Here is an 18,482-nt window from a genome sequence, read left to right as displayed (position 1 = left end):
AGGTTCATGGCTTTTGGAATGAAACTGGACTACGACAAGGAACTGTGCTGGCAACACTGTTATTTATAATAGTTATGGATGAAGCTGTAAAGGAAGCAAAGGTAAAGTATGGGGGCAGGGGGCTGAAGATAATGCTGTTTGCAGGTGATACTATGGTGTGAGGTGCAAACAGAGAGTAGGTACAAGGGCAACTTGACATGTTGAGTAAATTACTGAATGAAAATCAGCATAAAAAAGGGTAATACAATGCTGTTGACTACACGATAAAGAGAATGGAAAGGGATTACAGAAATAAAGGGACAAAAGCATAAAAGCTGGGCTGAGTGGCTCAGACGGTTGAGGCGCTGGCCCTTTGAACCCAATTCAACAGGTCCGATCCTGACTGAATCCGGTGGTATTTGAAGGTGCTCAAATACGTCAGCCTCGCGTCAGTAGATTTACTGGCACGTAAGAGAACCTTCATGGGACTAAATTCCAGCACCTCCACATTTCTGAAAACTGTAAAAGTAGTGGGACGTAAAGCCAGCATTACTATTTTAATTTTTTAGGTTGAAGATACGGTGTCACGGACTCTCAAGCTTCCGTCTAATGATGTAGTGAAGGTAAGGGGGTGAGACATTGGGGGAAGCACACTGGTGAATGGTTTCAGAGTGACAAAGAGTGCAGAAAGAGGCTTTAAGCTGGGCAGAGTCCGTAGGAGCAAAGGTGTCTTCACAAACCCCTCTACGAGCATACGCCAGCCATATCTCCATGGCTGCATATAATAAAATGCAGTAATAATTCATGACCTTGTTTGTTCTATTATGAATTATATTTGGAGACAAAAAATAATAAGAATCACAATGAAATGTAATATGTGAGACCAGGAATATTGATTCAAATTGCAAAGACGAAGTAACATGGGCCTCTGGTTTGCATCTTGCATTTCCTGAGGGTTGACAGCAGTAAGCAAGTTCGTTTTCACTCAGAAGACTTGACTGAGTGGTGGTCCTGGTCCGTAGATGTACTCTTTGGTTGTTATCTGTCTTTATGTTCGTGCTTCGTGGTGATTATTCTGTATGCTATTAAGCTTTAAAAGTAATGTGTGTTAATTTACCGGTGCGGTTGTGATTTGAAACTGGTTGTGTTGATAGTGATATCTTCACGATTTCTTTATCTGCGAATAATAATAATAATAATAATAATAATAATAATAATAATAATAATAATAATAATAATAATAATAATAATAATAATAATAATAATAATAATAATAATAATAATGCTGGGTTCTGGAGTTGAAACTGGTGAGTTATACTCACAGTGCTTAAGATAATAATTAATGTTATTTGCTTTACGTCCCACTAAATACTTTTAGTTTTCAGAGACGCCGAGGTGCCGCAATTTAGTCCTGCAGGAGTTCTTTTACATGCCAGTAAATCTACCGACACAAGGCTTACGTATTTGAGCACCTTCAAATACCACCGGACTGAGCCAGGATCGAACCTGCCAAGTTGGGGTCAGAAGGCCAGCGCGTCAACCGTCTGAGCCACTCAGCCCGGCAGAGTGCTTAAGTCTTAAATGTCTAATCTTTTTCAATTTTCATACTTATTCTAACCATGCTACATCTTAGGGTGGTTAATTATTCCTGTTTTGAAAATTAATTATGCACGCGCTATTTTAAAGAGTGGCAGTCTCTTTTGACAGTAGATTAGAACTGGAAAGGCTAGGATTTCCGAAAACTGACTTAAATATTATACAGGTTCAGAATCCTAGCAAAAGTAAAGCTGGTATACCACAAAATTCAATCACACATTGTAAAAGCATGCAAGCGAGGTAAGAAACGTGTTCTTCTGCTACACGTGTTTGGCTATGAATTCTGGTGATCTTGTGTGGACATTAACACGTTCCCTGCGGCAGTGAATTTCAATGACTTAATGTTACGTCGTATCGGCCCACCGGTGACCCGATGCTGCCTTTAGATATTATCGGTTCGGGTCACCGGTGACCTGACGAATTTGACTTTGTTTACTCCCTAGTATGACATCCTAAACCATGCATGTGCACTTGTTGTGTGCGTTATTGTTGAGGAAACATTCCAGCGTATTTACCTGTGCCACAGTGTTCCGATTCAACAATTGCGTGAAACAGAAATGACCCCGGAAATAACTGGGTCACCGGTGGGCCGATCAGAACTAGCAGTATGCCTCGATCCTTTACTTCCATTGGAACAATATGTTGTCGATTAGTTAACGGAAATTCGTAACTAGGACGTAGTTACTCACTTCGCAATTCTGAGAAGTTCGCACCGACGGATAAGAGTAACATATTTCGGGGCACATGGTGGCCCGAACCGCACGGAACGTGATATAAGCCTACCCCAGTACTGTCCTAACCCTCTTTCTTTTCCGTACCATCGGTGTGTCAGAATGTGAAAGCTCCATACCTAAAAAGGACGTGAAATTGCTTGTGAATATTCAATTCGGAAGATAATAAATATATCAATAACTACTCCAGTAACCTCTATAGGCAATGTAGAAAGCAGATATCAGAAGGGTTACTCCTTAAACAACAATCTACCATCTGCGGGAAGCAACACTCTAGGCTTCATTCACCGTAACCGCGCTAAGCGATTCCCGAGTAAAAATATAGGTCAGACAAGAGTCGGGAGTCAGGGTGACCCGAAGCGATATGAATGGAAGATGAAAAAAACTTCCTTCGGGTCACCGGTGGGCTGATCAAAACTAGCAGTATGCCTCGATCCTTTACTTCAATTGGAACACTAGGTTGCCATTAGTTAACGGAAATTCGTAACTAGGACGTAGTTACTTACTTCGCAATTCTGGGAAGTTTGCGCCGACGGAGAAGAGTAACATGTTTTGGGGCACATGGTGACCCGAACCGCACGGAACGTGTTAACTGGTGTTACGGACCTAAAACACTTGAATGAAAAAGTAAAAAGCAGAAATCTAGTGAAAAGCATATAAAAAATAATACCGAGTTTGTGATGCTGGTAAGGTGCCAGTTAGACAGTATGCAAGTTGAAAATGAAACAGTTCAATGAAGACGTATCAAAAAACCTTTACATACTCAAACTGATTGATTGCATTAAGTTTTGTGGAAAACTTGAGTTCGTACTACGAGGACACAAAACTGATTCATCCGAATCTGAGCACATGGCAAAACTAACAATCACGTTTTTCTGGGACTGTCTAAAACTATACAGAACGAGCTTTTAGACTCAATGTATTCTGCGTGCCTTCAATTGATGTGTGACAAGATTTTTCGGAGAGAACCAGAACAACTAATAGTTATAAATTTCATTGTGTTCCGTATTGAAGTGGGATTAGAGTAAATTAAGGTTTTCAAATGTCCACCTATTCAATACAATAATATTTTATTGTGAGTCAATCAAATTGTCATAAGAGTACTAGTTTCAGCATACGTAATATCCCATCATCAGCCCTAGATGTAAATTGAACAATTCCATATACGTACCTAAAGCAACCTAAAACACATTTTAAAACACATTATAAAACACGTCACTAGTAACGACAATGATGCATGAAATGAGGTAAAATTATGGTACAACTGAAATGCCACAGTATAAAATTCATAAAATTTTTGACAATTCCATTGTAAAGTTATTATGTTTTTTTTTTTTTTTTTTGCCAAGGGCTTTACGTCGCACCGACACAGATATGTCTTATGGCGACGATGGGATAGGAAAGGCCTAGGAGTTGGAAGGAAGCGTCCGTGGCCTTAATTAAGGTACAGCCCCAGCATTTGCCTGGTGTGAAAATGGGAAACCACGGAAAACCATCTTCAGGGCTGCCGATAGTGGGATTCGAACCTACTATCTCCCGGATGCAAGCTCACAGCCGCGCGCCTCTACGCGCACGGCCAACTCGCCCGGTAAGTTATTATGTAATGTCCAGCCTGTGTATGTCCAGGTTAAGTGAAATCTATACTATTTTTTTATGTTGTCAATATGAGTTGACACTTGTTCACTTGAATTAGGTGGTTCCAAAGAAGTTTTTTTTTGCTAGTTGCTTGACATCGCACCGACACAGATAGGTCTTGTGGCGACGATGGGACAGGAAGGGGCTAGGAGTGGGAAGGAAGTGGTCGTGGCCTCAATTAAGGTACAGCCCCAGCATTTGCCTGGTGTGAAAATGGGAAACCACGGAAAACCATCTTCAGGGCTGCCGATAGTGGGGTTCGAACCTACTATCTCCCGAATACTGGATACTGGCCACACTTAAGCGACTGCAGCTATCGAGCTCAGTCCAAAGAACTTTAATTGGTCATATGAGGATCGTAGTATGACTTCAGATTGAGACTCCCACTTCAATTTGAAACCTTGAGCAGCATGTTGAACGTATGTACTGTAGAACCAGAGCAATCATTACTGTCATCCAAAATCTTTTCTAGGCACTTATCCAGTTCATTTTTGTAGCCAAAGATACTCCTTACGCATCGTGTCCTAAAATTCCATCTAGTAGCGGAATATTTTGGGATCTATTTCTAAACAATCTCATAGTACCACTGTCCATTCGGAAGATTTGGAGAAAAACTTGGAAAACCTTTCTAAATTACTATTTTTTTAAATCTTTCACTTGCTTGTTTTGGGTTGCTTAGTGCTCGATAATCACGTTCAACTGATGGGCATAACAATGAATGAAGTGCACATTTTTGTATGCCCTTTCATTCTTGCCTGTATACCTGTGGGTTCGGCAAATAAAGCTTGACTAATTCCGTATATATGTAATTTTCACATCAGATCCTCAGTGATAGTATCCTTTAAATGTAATCATCATTTTATATCCAAATGGCAAACACAGCTGATAAGGATAGCCTGAAGACCCGTGTCAAAAACATTATTAATGTGATACTTTTAATTTAATATTTAAAAAACTCAATTTGCTCTTCTCTTTTCCATCAAAGTTGTCAAGAAAGAGGTGTGGGGAAAAAAGTACTGTGCCCCCCCCGACCCCTCAACCTAAGAGTCCACCGGCCGCCACTGGAAAGGACACATAATCATCATCATCATCATCATCATCATCATCATCATCATCATCATCATCATCATCATCAAAGATGAATTCATGTAGAAATCCAAGCTGATGTGCACAATATTATTTAAACATATATGAAGTTTTGCTTATTAAATTCTCGCCTACTTACCAAAATCAATGAGACAAAAAGAATATTGCTATGTTAATTAGAACAAAAGTTTGTAGTCTTGGGTTTCATTACAGTGTTTCAGGACAGACTGCAACCACATATTAAGTATTAAAACATTTGTCTAAGAATAAATTCAACATTCCCTCAACAGTTCATACTTAAGACTCAAATGACTTTCACGTGGCCTAGCATCTAAAAGGTTCCTTGGTGACCAGCATTTCTAGGAAACGGACAATGACAAAGTCAAATATGTGGTTTCCATTACAAGTAGCATCATACAGTACTATAAGGCAGGGTTATGAAAAGTAACACCTTTTTATTTTGATTAAATAAAATGTTCTTTTTCAGGCACAAAGTAATAGTGGCAGTTACACCTTTCGGAAAGGGAAATAAAGAAATAAAGTCAATATTCAAAGAGTTGGATTTACAATAAGGAATGAATTTGTTGATCACTCAGAGTAGTGAAAGACCCGTGATAATTCCGCCTCAAGCGTAATAATAACCAACAAGCTACTGTAATCAGTACATATGATCCAACGTCAGATGATGACCAGAAAGAAGACTTCTACAGTTAACCGGATGGAGTCTTAATACATAGATCTCGCTCTGAAAAAAAAAAAAAAAAAATCCTTTGAAGAGAATTCTGATGCCCTGGTTGGTAGAGACTGTACACACTGAGCAGTAACCATCTTCAAAGAAGGTGTGGGAAAGAATTCAAATGGAAGTTTCATGTTTATTAAATATTCAGAGGACAACTTCATCATTACCAATCAATGATGGATTCCAGTATGCCTGAAAGTGAACAGTTTTATGGTGCATGTCAGAAATTGATTGTATCCATTCAAATCTTTACTTCTAAACTTAAAATGTCTGTCTTCAATACTGAGATGGATGTGAAGTTCTGGGTTTAAAAAAATTGTTTTAATTGTGTTTTAGAGAAAGTGATCAGAGAATGGAAAATCAATCTTCAATAAATCAGAATCAGAATATGATACAAAAACTCTGACATTAAATAAACATTAAATATCTTAATGCAAAATGTGGAAAAATTAAGAAAGTAAACAAATTTAAGTACCTCTGAGAAATAATTTAGCCTAATGATTTTTATTTAAAATCAAACAAAACAAGACCACAAAAAATTGAACTAGCTTAACAATTAACTAAAGATATTTACGACAAGAAATCGATGCCAATAAAAGCGAAACATCATTATTAGACCACCATAAAACTAGTGTCCATATGCCGCTGAATGTTTGGTCTTAAACAAAAGAGGAACTGTTCAAGTAAAAAAGAAGGAAAGTAATGTAATAAGAAAAATTCTTGATCCAAAGAAAAATGAAAATGAACAGAGGAAAAGAAACAATAAAAAACTTTCTTTTGAAAAATGAAAAGCTTTCAGACAGTATCAGGAAAAGGAGAATTACCTTCTATGGCCATTTGGTCTGGATGAACCCAGAAAGGCTAACGAAGAGAATATTTGATCATTTTGATCAAATTCCCAAAACACAAAATAATGGTTCATTGAAGTTAGACAGAATATAGCTGAGCTGGGTATCTCAAGCAACAAGATATTAGAGCCATTTTCAGAAAAAAGATAAAGGAGTTAGGAGGTTCCAGGAAAAAGAGGAGAAGCAAAGGAAGTCTGTCTGGACAGAGGAAAGGAGGACGGAACATAGTGAAGGAATGAAGAAATACTGGAAATACAGGAAGGCAAGAAAAAGGAAATCATGAAGTTACTTCACATGGTCCACAGCTGGCCAAGATTGAAATAATAACAACAATAATAATCATGATGATGATACTGTTTTACATTCTGGAATTTCATTCTACAGGAGTTATTAAGTGACTACATACCAAATCTATTGTACCTCACAGAAAGTGAGATTAGATATACGTACAAAGATAGGAATGAGGAAAGAAAAACACAGTGACAGGTCAGCATGGAAAAAGAAAACACAAAGACAAGGACAACTGATTTAGAACAAACTGATGAAGAGACAGCTAAATCTGTTTCAAGATGGCAGTGTATGAAAATATGGAGACTGTCCATTTTTTTTAAATGCTATTGTGTGTTCCTTTGTTCATTTCTATACATGCCTTAATTTGGCATTTATTTGTTCCTTTTCATTACTTAAGTGAGATAAGAACTACCCCAACGACTGTTCTTAAAAACAAAAAACAATCTTTAAGCTGTCAGTTATGTTATAAAGAAATACTAAAATATTTTAAAATATTTACCTGATTAGGCTGGATCACAAAGTGTTCATAGGCCGAAAAAATATGAACGAAACGATTCAGAAAAATTTCCCGCACAGCATTATTGAACTTCAGGTCCTCCACATACTGTTCGTGATCTGTCAGGTCTCGCTCATTGTCATGGTTACTGCTATGGAGATTTCCATCCATATCATCTAGGCTCACACCTGATTTTGAATAGAAAATATTATAATGAAAACAGACATAGTTTGTAACATAAAATATAATTATATAAATTTGGTAAGCTTCAAACTTTTTTTTAATTTCTGCTGCAAGTTTCTCCAAACAACACTTCTCTAACTCATACTCTCTCACACAACTTATCAATTATTGTAACTGAATATAAACAAAGAGATAATTCAGATAAAAAATAAAAACTGTAGAGAATACAGCTGACATTCCACACTTTTCTTCAAATAAATTCCAATCTCAAAAAGAGCAGCAGGTTTCATATGTCAGTAAACACTACTTTCAAGCAAAGAGCGAATTAGCAGCACTTTACAATTGTGGATTAGTTTCTTTACAGCCTGTTTATTTTCAAATATAAGAGAATTTTGTATCTACTGCAAGCACGAGTTATAAATCTCAACTGGTGGCATGACTCCTAACAATAAGAGATCATTTACGTACAACTGGAAGAGGAGCATTATGAAATTTGGATTACAATATTGAGAAAAATTACAGTTCTGACCTGTTCGCCTTAATATGGCTACTGATTTCTGCAGTGCTTCTGACTGAGGAGATCCTCCAATGGATGAATGGGATCCATTCACACTGGAACCATCAGAAACTCCTGAATCTGAGTCATGAGACCATGAATGTTTCCTACGAAGCTGAGCACTGGAGGGAAGAGTGCAACTTGAGGTCATGATATTACTAGAGTTCAATATATGAACTGAGGAATTTGTATCGTTAAGGTTTCTGGAAAAGAAAAAAACAACATTACATTCCTAAAAGTACAAGATGCAGTCATAACATAAAAATCACGCTGAACATATCTTGTAATGATTCTTTTCATTTATTTGCTGACAAGGAACACCCCCCCACCCCCCGAATTATAATGGCAGAATAGCAAAGGGATTCTGTAACAGGTTTATTTGTCTCTGAATATTAGGGCGACAATCATTCTTTTGTAAAACCCTGCAGTGGACTAGTATAGAAGAGTCGCTTCAAAGTTTAAAGAGCTGATCAGCACATATAGGAGTGCTACTGATATCTATAACTGAATTACAAAAATTCAGTGCATGCATGTGTTCAAAGATTAATGCATGTGAGGACATTCTTTAAGGTGATAAAGGCAATAACCATTATTGCTAAACAGACAAGATAACTGCAACATTGGTACAATTATCAAATGCACACTACTAAGAAAGTTATTGTTGAAAGTCACGTTGATGACATTTTTGAACATCTGCACAGGGTTGTCTCTATGATATCCTGCCGATTGCCATGATTAATGCATCATCAGTTGATAGATCTCTGCAGATAATCAACTGTATATTACTGAATGCCTTTTGAGAATTAATAGTCTGTCATGAAATTTGAGCTGTGGTATGTTGAAAATTAGTTTTATATAGTCTGTGATCCGTTTGGCATTAATTTATACTGTCTGAAAAAGAATCACATCTAGGGGTTGAATAAACACTAACATTTATGAAAATTGCAACACCAAGAAAGAAACACATGATTGAAATGACCTTTTTATTTCACCAGTGGTTTTAATGTTGTATTAACACAGCAAAGGTTTTCGGTGATACAGGCTGCGATAGGTAAAATTAGGGGCAGATCGGCGGGAGGAAGAAATGGTAGAAACAATTTATTTTGGAAAGAAATAAGCAAATATAGAAAGATGGGGGAGGGAATAGTAAAATTATTTAACAGGATCATCAATAGTGGTAAAATACCTAAGGAGTGGGAAGATAGAATTATTTGCCCAGTTTACAAAAAGAAAGGGAACAAAAACCTGCCATGCAATTACCGAGGGATAACGCTTCTAGATTCACTGAGCAAAATCTACACAGGGGTTTTGGCAAATAGGTTAAGGGTTTGGGCTGAAGAATGTTTGATAATATCAGTCTTTCAGGGGAGATTTCGAAAAGGAAGGAGGACTAAAGATAACTTTATGACAGTAAAGATGATAATAGAGAAATACTTAAGCAGGGAAAGAAGTTGTGTTTACCTAGCAGCCATAGATTTTGAAAAAGCGTTTGACACAGTGAGTAGAAAAGCGCTGATAGAAAAATTAGGTAGGTTGGGAGTCTCAAGGAAGATGATATTAGCGATTGAAGTGATTTATCAAAATGTATATTGTTGTATTAAACTAGATGAAAATCTAATTAGTAGGCCGATAGATTTCAAGACTGGGTTAAAACAAGTGTGTAAACTTATTTTTTTTTTTTTTTTTTGCTAGTTGCTTTACGTCGCACCGACACAGATAGGTCTTATAGCGACGATGGGACAGGGAAGGGCTAGGAGTGGGAAGGAAGTGGCCGTGGCCTTAATTAAGGCTGCCGACAGTGGGATTCAAACCCACTATCTCCCGGATGCAGTTCGGCAGCCCTGAAGATGGCTTTCCGTGGTTTCCCATTTTCACACCAGGCAAATGCTGGGGCTGTACCCTAATTAAGGCCACAGCCGCTTCCTTCCAACTCCTAGGCCTTTCCTATCCCATCGTCGCCATAAGACTTATCTGTGTCAGTGTGACGTAAACCAACTAGCAAAAGAAATAAAAATAGAAGAGGGGGGTGGGAACATCATATTAAGAGAGCAAAGTGGAGAGGGGTTGCAGCATTATCTGTGGTTAAAATCCTAGAGACAAAATTCCCAAGGATAAATTATAAGATACTGAGATTAGTCCTAAAGATGGTAGTACTGAGTAGAGTTTTGTATGGGGCAGAATTATGGGGACTAGAAAAAGAGGGATATCTTAAATAAAATTATATACAAATTTAGTAAGATGAGATTACCACAGTGTACGGTGAATGTGGGAGTGTTATTAATATGCGGAGAATATTTAGAAGTAGAATGCGTTAGAAGGGTACTGAACTACTGGATGCGACTGAAACGAGGGGAGGGTGGTTTAGTGTTGCAAGAAACTTACAAACAGCAAATGACAGGTATGTATTCCGAGAGTTGGTTGTCTAAAATTAAAACATATGTTGAGAGAGTGGGAATGGGCTATATTTGGTTTGAGATATGGAAGGGTAAAAGAAGCAGTAGCCAGAGAGCACTGATAGCAAGAATTAAGAATATTCAAATGCCAAGACTGTTAAAAGAATGCAGGAATAGAGCTTTGCTTAGTTTATTTTATAAGGTTTTCCAAGTCTCCAAGATAAATATAAGATATGGGGATAGAAGATCAAAAGGGGGCTTAATATGGTGGCTCTTGGGATGGATTAGGATTAAAGAAAATGCACAATTCATTTTGTGCGGGAACAAGACAGATGACCTACATTTAGTAGGTTATTGCAATGGAATTGAGAAGTTAAGGGCAAATTTTCTAAGTGCTAAGCAGCAAGAGATGTGCAAAGTGATGAACAAAAAATTATAGCATGGGTTAATGCCTGAAGTGAATCAATGTTTTTGTTATTGTGTATATATTGTATATTATGTATATCATTTCCTTGCCATACGCTAATAATAATAGTCCAGGTTGCGCCGTAAATGTAAATCTTGGCTGTTCAGATCCTACCTTTGTCCACACATCAAGCTGGATATCACCGCTAGTGCTACCATCACGTTCACTTGAGTTCACCATTGCACTCGCTATCTCCTGACATTTCAACATTAGTCTCACTATCAGATGACATATCACTCTCCGAATTGTCAAAGTGTAATAAATCAAACAGTTCTTCTTCTCACAGACGTTTCCGAGCTCAGCTTGCACCTGGCATAATGCACTATCTACCTCACCCAGCAGCCCGGCAGCCACTACTGGCTGGCTGTCAGCTGGGGGCGGAATGAAAGCATTTCGCCCGGCCACGTGGTTTTAGGAGAGTGCTGCTATAGACTAAGTACAAAACTAACACACACAAAGGAAAGCGATCTCAGTTCCTACGACGGAATAAGTCGCCATACCCATCCAAAAGACACTTACAATGTGATGATGGAATATTCTGTCATGGCCACTTAGGAAGCCATGCGGCTATGACGATATATTCCGTCATTACCGCTTGAAAGTTTAAGTGTATTTTCTGGGAAAAAAAATTATGCGTGTTTTTTTTACTTTTACAGGAGATTCCAAATACCAATTTTCATGTGTGTAACAACTTCAGTTTTTGAAATATAAGTATTGTCATAAAAGATATTCAACCTGTTTTTCACCTTTTTTCACCCACCTTAAGGGGATTTTCCAAAAACAAAACAATGCGCATTTCTTTATTTTTAAAGGGGATTCCAAATACCAATTTTTACATCTGTAAATTGTTAAATTTTTGAGATATAGATATACTCATTTTTAAAATTCACCCCCCTATTCACTCCCTTAGCGAAGGAATATCCAAAAATCTTTCCTTAGTGAGCACCTACACTGTAATATAAATGTATCCCCAAAATTTCATTTCTTTATGTCCAGTAGTTTTGGTTCAGCGATGATGAATCAGTCAGTCAGTCAGTCAGTCAGTCAGTCAGGACATGTTATTTTATATATACAGGCTAGCAAATGTACCCGTGTTTTGCTACGGTATTCTACATTGTATACGGATGTCGAAGTAAATTACTGTACACACAGTGAATAAGATTTTTTAAATCACATGTCTCTCAGTGTTATCCAAGAAACAGCATGGGGAGGTTCCCATATGTTGTTTCCAATGTAAAGTGTGAATTGCGGAGTTGTGATGATAACGGCAGGCTTACTTGCCTACTGTCATTTACAATCGAGTTGGGAAGGTTTCATTACAAGAGAAAGCCCCCTTGTCAACTGTGCAATGACAATCAATTTGAGGAGCTTTTGTAAAAATGGCAGGCGCCATTACCTACTTTCAGACACAATCGTGTAGGGGAGGTTTGAAGAAAATTGCATACTCCCTTGCGTTCTACCAGTCAAATCGAGAAGAGAGTTATTCACTGCAATGTTAGGTCCTCCTTGTTAATGACAGTTACACACGAGTTGGAGAAGGACCCCATTCCTACTGCCAGACAAAGTCGATGTGTGTAATATTGGTTACAATAACAGACGCCCTCCTGCTGACAGTCACTATCGATTTGTAAAGTATTAATAATAATGGCAAACACACCCCTTCTAGATCACTAAAAATCGACTTCAATGAATTTACATAGATCGATATAGGAAGGTATATGCATGTTTACAATATTGCAAACCTTCATTTACATATTAACTGCTGCTACACGATATGTTATATCGACAAAAGGATTGCACAATTAGACGCCTCTGTTAGCGGTCTAAATGGCTGATCCTATGCCATCTCCTCTATTTTTGGATTAGAGTGAGTTAGAAACTTTGAATAGGGAGAAATATGGGTAAGGTTTTTGCACACTGCACTACTTTTCGGATATTTTACGTGACAGCTAGAAACATAGAATTTGACTCATGTAAGCCTACTGGGAGGACCATTGTTCGTGCACAATTTCATGATACTGTATTTCCCATAAGTGAGTCAAACTATGAATTATACATGTAAAAACTGCAAAATTTATGTACAATCGAGAAACAAAGCCAAATCTAATGCATAAGGGATAGAGATACGACAAAAGGTCATAGGACCAAAGTTTTAAATCATTCCAAATTGAATGGAGATTGTGCCATCCGTTTTGTGATATGACTTATCGTTGTAAGGTGTTTTGGAAAGGATATGTTTGTTTTAAAATATTGGTAGAAATCTTGTTTCTGAAAACATTAATAAATGTGCAATTATGTGGTCGGCCTTAAGGCCCAATTTCATTTTCCTGTAATTTCAGTCTACTGGTTTTAAAATCTGTATGACTCTTGTTATTAGTACATATGATTTACATTGAGTGCTAAATGATACAGTTTGTTCTCCATTCACCGTACATTGGCACTATCTAGCGGTTAGTCGTGCATTTTCCAGAACCGTCACTTATTAAGTTTAAACTGCTGCTGACAATGGAGTGATTACATGTTATAATTCTCATGTTTAGGTCTGTATTGAAATGTACAATGAAGTCAAATAAATATTAAAGTTTATTTATTCCACCTGTTCAATACATTAAAAAAAAGACAATAAAATAAAATAAAAATAAAATAAAATAAAATAAAATAAAATAAAATAAAATAAAATAAAATAAAATAAAATAAATTAAAATTATAGGTTGACATGTTTCGCCCTTTAATTATGGGCATCTTCAGCCTTAATCTCAAACTGAAAGTTGATTAATCAGGTACCTGATTGTAATTAACTTATATATGAATGTGAAGGAAATGTTGAAAATGTGCGAAATGGTTGACAATAGTTATGAAATTCTTAATATCAGGCCTTAAGAAAGTCTAAAATACAAATATTCGTAAAATTATACATTTTCTTGAATATAGTTAAGAAATTCTTGAAATGAGGCCTTAATGAAGTTTAAAATACTAGTAGTCGTGAGTTTATACACTAGAAGAAACTTCTGGCTCTTAAACAAATTGAATGTCACTATAGTAATCACATCAAGTGGGGTTTATAATAAATGTGAAGTGATAAAACTGTAGTTTTCTAGAAGCATGAGAGAAGAAGAGTGCTTGAAGGTAAGTTGCTGTGTTAAATGTTAGCAGGAAGGAACTGCAGTGGTCTCTTGTGTAGTCGTAAGGGAAGTTTGGATTGAAGTCTGTAACAATAGGAGATTTACGTGTTAAAGAATGAATTTGAATGAAAGGAGTTTAAAGAGAAATCAAAGTGTGTAAAACCACTTACCTCTTTATTAATGTTGAAATTGGTTGACGTAAAGAAGATTCGGAGAGAAAACGTTGTGTGTAATTTCATTTATTTTCAATTGTAATAGTATTAAATAGTTACTATGGTAGCGTTGAAATGACTGATAAGTTGCTAGTGTTATAGATGATGCGAGATTTTTATGTATTGAACAGGTGGAATAAATAAACTTTAATATTTATTTGACTTCAATGGAGTGATTGTCGGCTGTTTTTCCTCTCTGTATAAGAGAAGCGTCACGTATTCTGTGGAGCTCCAAAGTTTCTTTAATTTCACGATGGAAATGTGCGAGATGGAAGCTTATGTGGATCCTGGGTGATTAAATCATCCTTGGGCAATGTGTCTTGAAGTTTTCTGAAAGGAATTTTTTTAACTCCTGTATTTTTATTTGTAGTGTTGTCGTCAGTCTTCCCTTGGAACCTCAATTGATACATTAAAGTAAGGTCAACATCTTATTTCTACCTGGAATTTTGGTGAATGCAATTTAATTACGTACCAAAAACATGAAAAATCTTAAATTATTCTGAAGCAACATAACCTTCGTAAACGAGAAATAATGGTGGACTGAAAATCGTATAAATTTATTTAAAATTGATCCGGACTTTTGGAAGATTTCTCTTATCATTAGAAAATAAAAATAAGCTTCACTTATTCTAATTTAAGTAATACTTTTCGGTATTATGTATAAAATTCCCTTGGGTGATATATTTATATCGTAGTAATGAGAATGTATCATACTCGGCTCGAATTATGCTTTAACTTAACTAACATCAATGACCTATCCTGTGAATAATGATCGAAATTATTATTACTGTTATTATCTGTACTGCATATTCTGGTTATTCAAGGTTGTTTAAGATATCTATTGTATGGGTCGTCCATGTGGACGTTGTTTCATAACTGAATTATCTTGATGTCTATTTTCTTATTGCATTGATTCGATGGTGGTTTGTTTAAGTTACTTGATTTTCTTCTTAATTTATATTTTATATTTTAGATACCACCAAAGGTTACTTTTAAATGAATAGTTGAAAATAGTTTCTTTTATCTAGCTTCAGTTAGATATGGGACGCCATATTATTTTCTTCTATGTCACATGATCTGGTTGCCAAGGCAGCTATGATTTACATTTTGGGGTCATGTCCTATTGTTTATGGTGTTGACATATGACATTCGACCGTTGAGTCTGGGTTCTTCTCTTCTGATTCTAATTTATTTGCTTTTGGTAGATGCCCGGATGCTCCTTTTGAATAGTATTAATATTTGGAGCATTCCTTTTATTGATTGTCTGTTAGATTTCCACATTCTAATGTTATTCTTGTACTCTACTGTACTTAATTTTTCACATATTCTTATTTGATGGCATTAGTTTACCCATCTTATTTTCTTAATTGTATTGGAGCGAGGCATACGGTGACCGTTTTCAACTCAACTAATTCTTTTGAATCAATTAAAGGAGTGTATTTGTAATAAAGTATATATTTTTAAGGTTTATTTGTTGATTTCAAACCAATTTAGGTTGAAGATTTAAAATTACAAGAGGTAAGAGAAAATCCAGGGGAGTGATAAAAATAGGAAATGAACCTCTTGAAGTAGTGAAAAATTTTAAATATTTGGGCAGCATGATGTCACAAGATGGAGGAGAAATTGATTTAAGGATACAGCAGTCTGCAAGTTTCTACCAGTTTGTGAGAGACATTGTATGGAACAAAGATGTGCCAATGAAGTGCAAGAAGGTTTTATACTCGTATTACAAACCTATACTGACCTATGCTTCAGCAGCCTGGGCGTTGACTAAGCGGAACCAAAGTAAGATACAAGCAGCTGAAATGAGGTTGAGGAGCATACAGGGAAAGACAAGATGAGATAGAATACAAAATGAGGAAATAAAGAGAAGTGTGGGAGTGTGTAAACTTCAAGAAATTGATATAGCAAAGCTAAAATGGTTTGCGCACATGATACGAATGCCAGGAGAGAGAATACCAAAGAGAACATTGATGGATACAAGACTGCAAAGAGGCCTAGGGGACGGCCTACAATGAGATGGAGGAGCTCTATTGTGGACTGTATTGCAAATAGAGGAGTCGACAGCAATAAAGTACTAGAAAAGGAATAGTGGAAAGATCGAGCAAGGTGGTGGGCTTTGGTACACCACCCTACCCAGAGAGAATCTGGAAAAGGGAATGAGAAGAAGAAGAAGAAGAAGAAGAAGAAGAAGAAGAAGAAGAATTTAAAATTACAATTTTTATTTGGTAATTACCTAGGGTATTGACTGACGGTGTTGATCTAATTCTTTTCTGCAAATTAAAGTTACTGAAATTTTCTCTTGAACTAGTGTTATTATTTTAGTCACTAATTTGCTTATTAATGTTTACTTAATCCGCCTGACCTCTTTGGGCCTATTTTGTTGTCTTGTTCTTTTTCACATTTTACTGGGACTGAAAGGTAAGTGTGCTTCCATTTCTTTTATTTGTTGTGAATTTTGTTTACTGTATGTCCCATGTCGTGTAACATCTATTGCATGCGAATACCCTGAATGGGCAATGTGCCTTGAAGTTTTCTGAAAGGAATTTTTGTAACTCCTGTATTTTTATTTGTTTAACTGTAACTGTTTAGCCACAAAATACATCGAAACAAAGGTCTGCACCGTCATTAAAATTGCCTCAATATTTTGATATTTTCCGGGGGCGAAAATGTTAAACATCTGGGAATTTTTGCATCTGTTATAGGCTACAACCTACAATTTTGTCAAATTTAAATTTTCTACCTTGCCTGGCAGATTGTGCCGTCCATTTTTATTTTAGGGAGAGGGGTAAAAATGAGGGCTTTCAGAAAACGAAAGCTCAAATATATGCAGATGGTCATTATTACACCTGTAGAATGTTACACTTTTTAGATATACTAATTTTAATAATTCACCCTTTTTTCACTACTGTAAAAAAACCAACATGGTCGATGTACTGGCACATGGTCGTTACGATTTTACTTATATAGATAAGTATCATAATAAAAATACTTCAACCCCTATTTCACTTCTTTTCAAGCCCCCCTTAAGTGGATTTTCTGAAAATAAAGATGTTTACTTTTAATGAAGATTCCAAATCCCAATTTTCATGTCTGTAACATCTTCAGTTTTTGAGATATCAGTATCCTAATAAAATTAATTCAACCCCCATTTCAGTCCTCTTTACTCCACCCCTCCCCTCAAAAAAAAAAAAAACAGTTTACAGGCGTAAAAATTGGTGTTTGGAATCTACTTTAAAAATACACATTTTTTTTTGTTTTTGGAAATTTCCGTTAAGGGCGTGGGAAATGGTGGAAAAGGGGTTGAATACCTTTTATGAGGATACTTATATCTCAAAAACTAAAGACACACTAAAGAAACAATAACATAATTGTTTCTTTATTTTTAAGAGAGATTAATAATGCCAACTTTTACATCTGTAACATGTTAAGTTTTGGAGATATACTCTAGATATGCTCATTTTAAAAATTCACCTTTTTTCACTAATGTTTACCCCCATTGAGTGGATTTTCTAAAAACAAAAAATACATGTTTTTCTAAATTTTTAATGGAGATTCCAAATACCAATTTTCATGTCTCTGACGTCTTTAGTTTTTGAGATATAAGTATCCTCATAAAAGGTATTCAACCCCTTTTCCACCATTTCCCACGCCCTTAACGGAAATTTCCAAAAACAAAAAAAAAGTAGACTCCAAACACCAATTTTTACGCCTGTAAACTGTTTTTTTTTTTAGATATAGATGCACTAATTTAAACAGTTCACCCTCTTCCCCTTCCTCCCTTAGAGACGGAATATCCAAAAATGCACCTTTAGTGAACACCTACACTGCAATATACATCTATCTCCAAAATTTCAAATCTTTATGTCGAGTAGTTTTGTCTGGACGTTGATTACAGTCAGTCAGAATTAGCATTTTATGTATAGAGACTATAAATGTTGAAAGCTAGAAAGCCAGCTGGGAATGATATGATTTCTGAGGATATATTAAAGTTTATTGGTTGGGATATAGTGCCGTATCTGAAATACTTATTTGATAACCATTTGCATAAAGGAGCTATACCATATGAATGGAAAGTTGCAATAGTAGCCCCAGAGTACAAGGGGAAAGGGTGACAAACATAAAGCAGTTAATTACAGGCCAGTCAGC

The 18,482-nt window shown here is 36.2% G+C and overlaps 1 protein-coding gene across 1 annotated transcript in view; it reads right to left on the bottom strand.

Moving 5' to 3' along the window:
- pns (pinstripe) overlaps nt 1-18,482 on the bottom strand; it is a 508,843-nt gene that overhangs the window by 301,538 nt on the left and 188,823 nt on the right. The window contains exons 8-9 of the mRNA XM_067136728.2: nt 8,114-8,343; nt 7,405-7,589 (exon numbers count right to left, since the gene is read on the bottom strand). Of these exons, the coding sequence (XP_066992829.2) occupies nt 7,405-7,589; nt 8,114-8,343 (415 nt within the window). The remainder of the gene's footprint in view (nt 1-7,404; nt 7,590-8,113; nt 8,344-18,482) is intronic.

This window comes from Anabrus simplex, chromosome 1 (genome assembly GCF_040414725.1).
Source record: "Anabrus simplex isolate iqAnaSimp1 chromosome 1, ASM4041472v1, whole genome shotgun sequence".
NCBI classification, from domain to species: Eukaryota; Metazoa; Arthropoda; class Insecta; order Orthoptera; family Tettigoniidae; genus Anabrus; species Anabrus simplex.
Note: the sequence above shows the minus strand (reverse complement) of the source record. Positions and strands in the feature narration are given on the sequence as shown.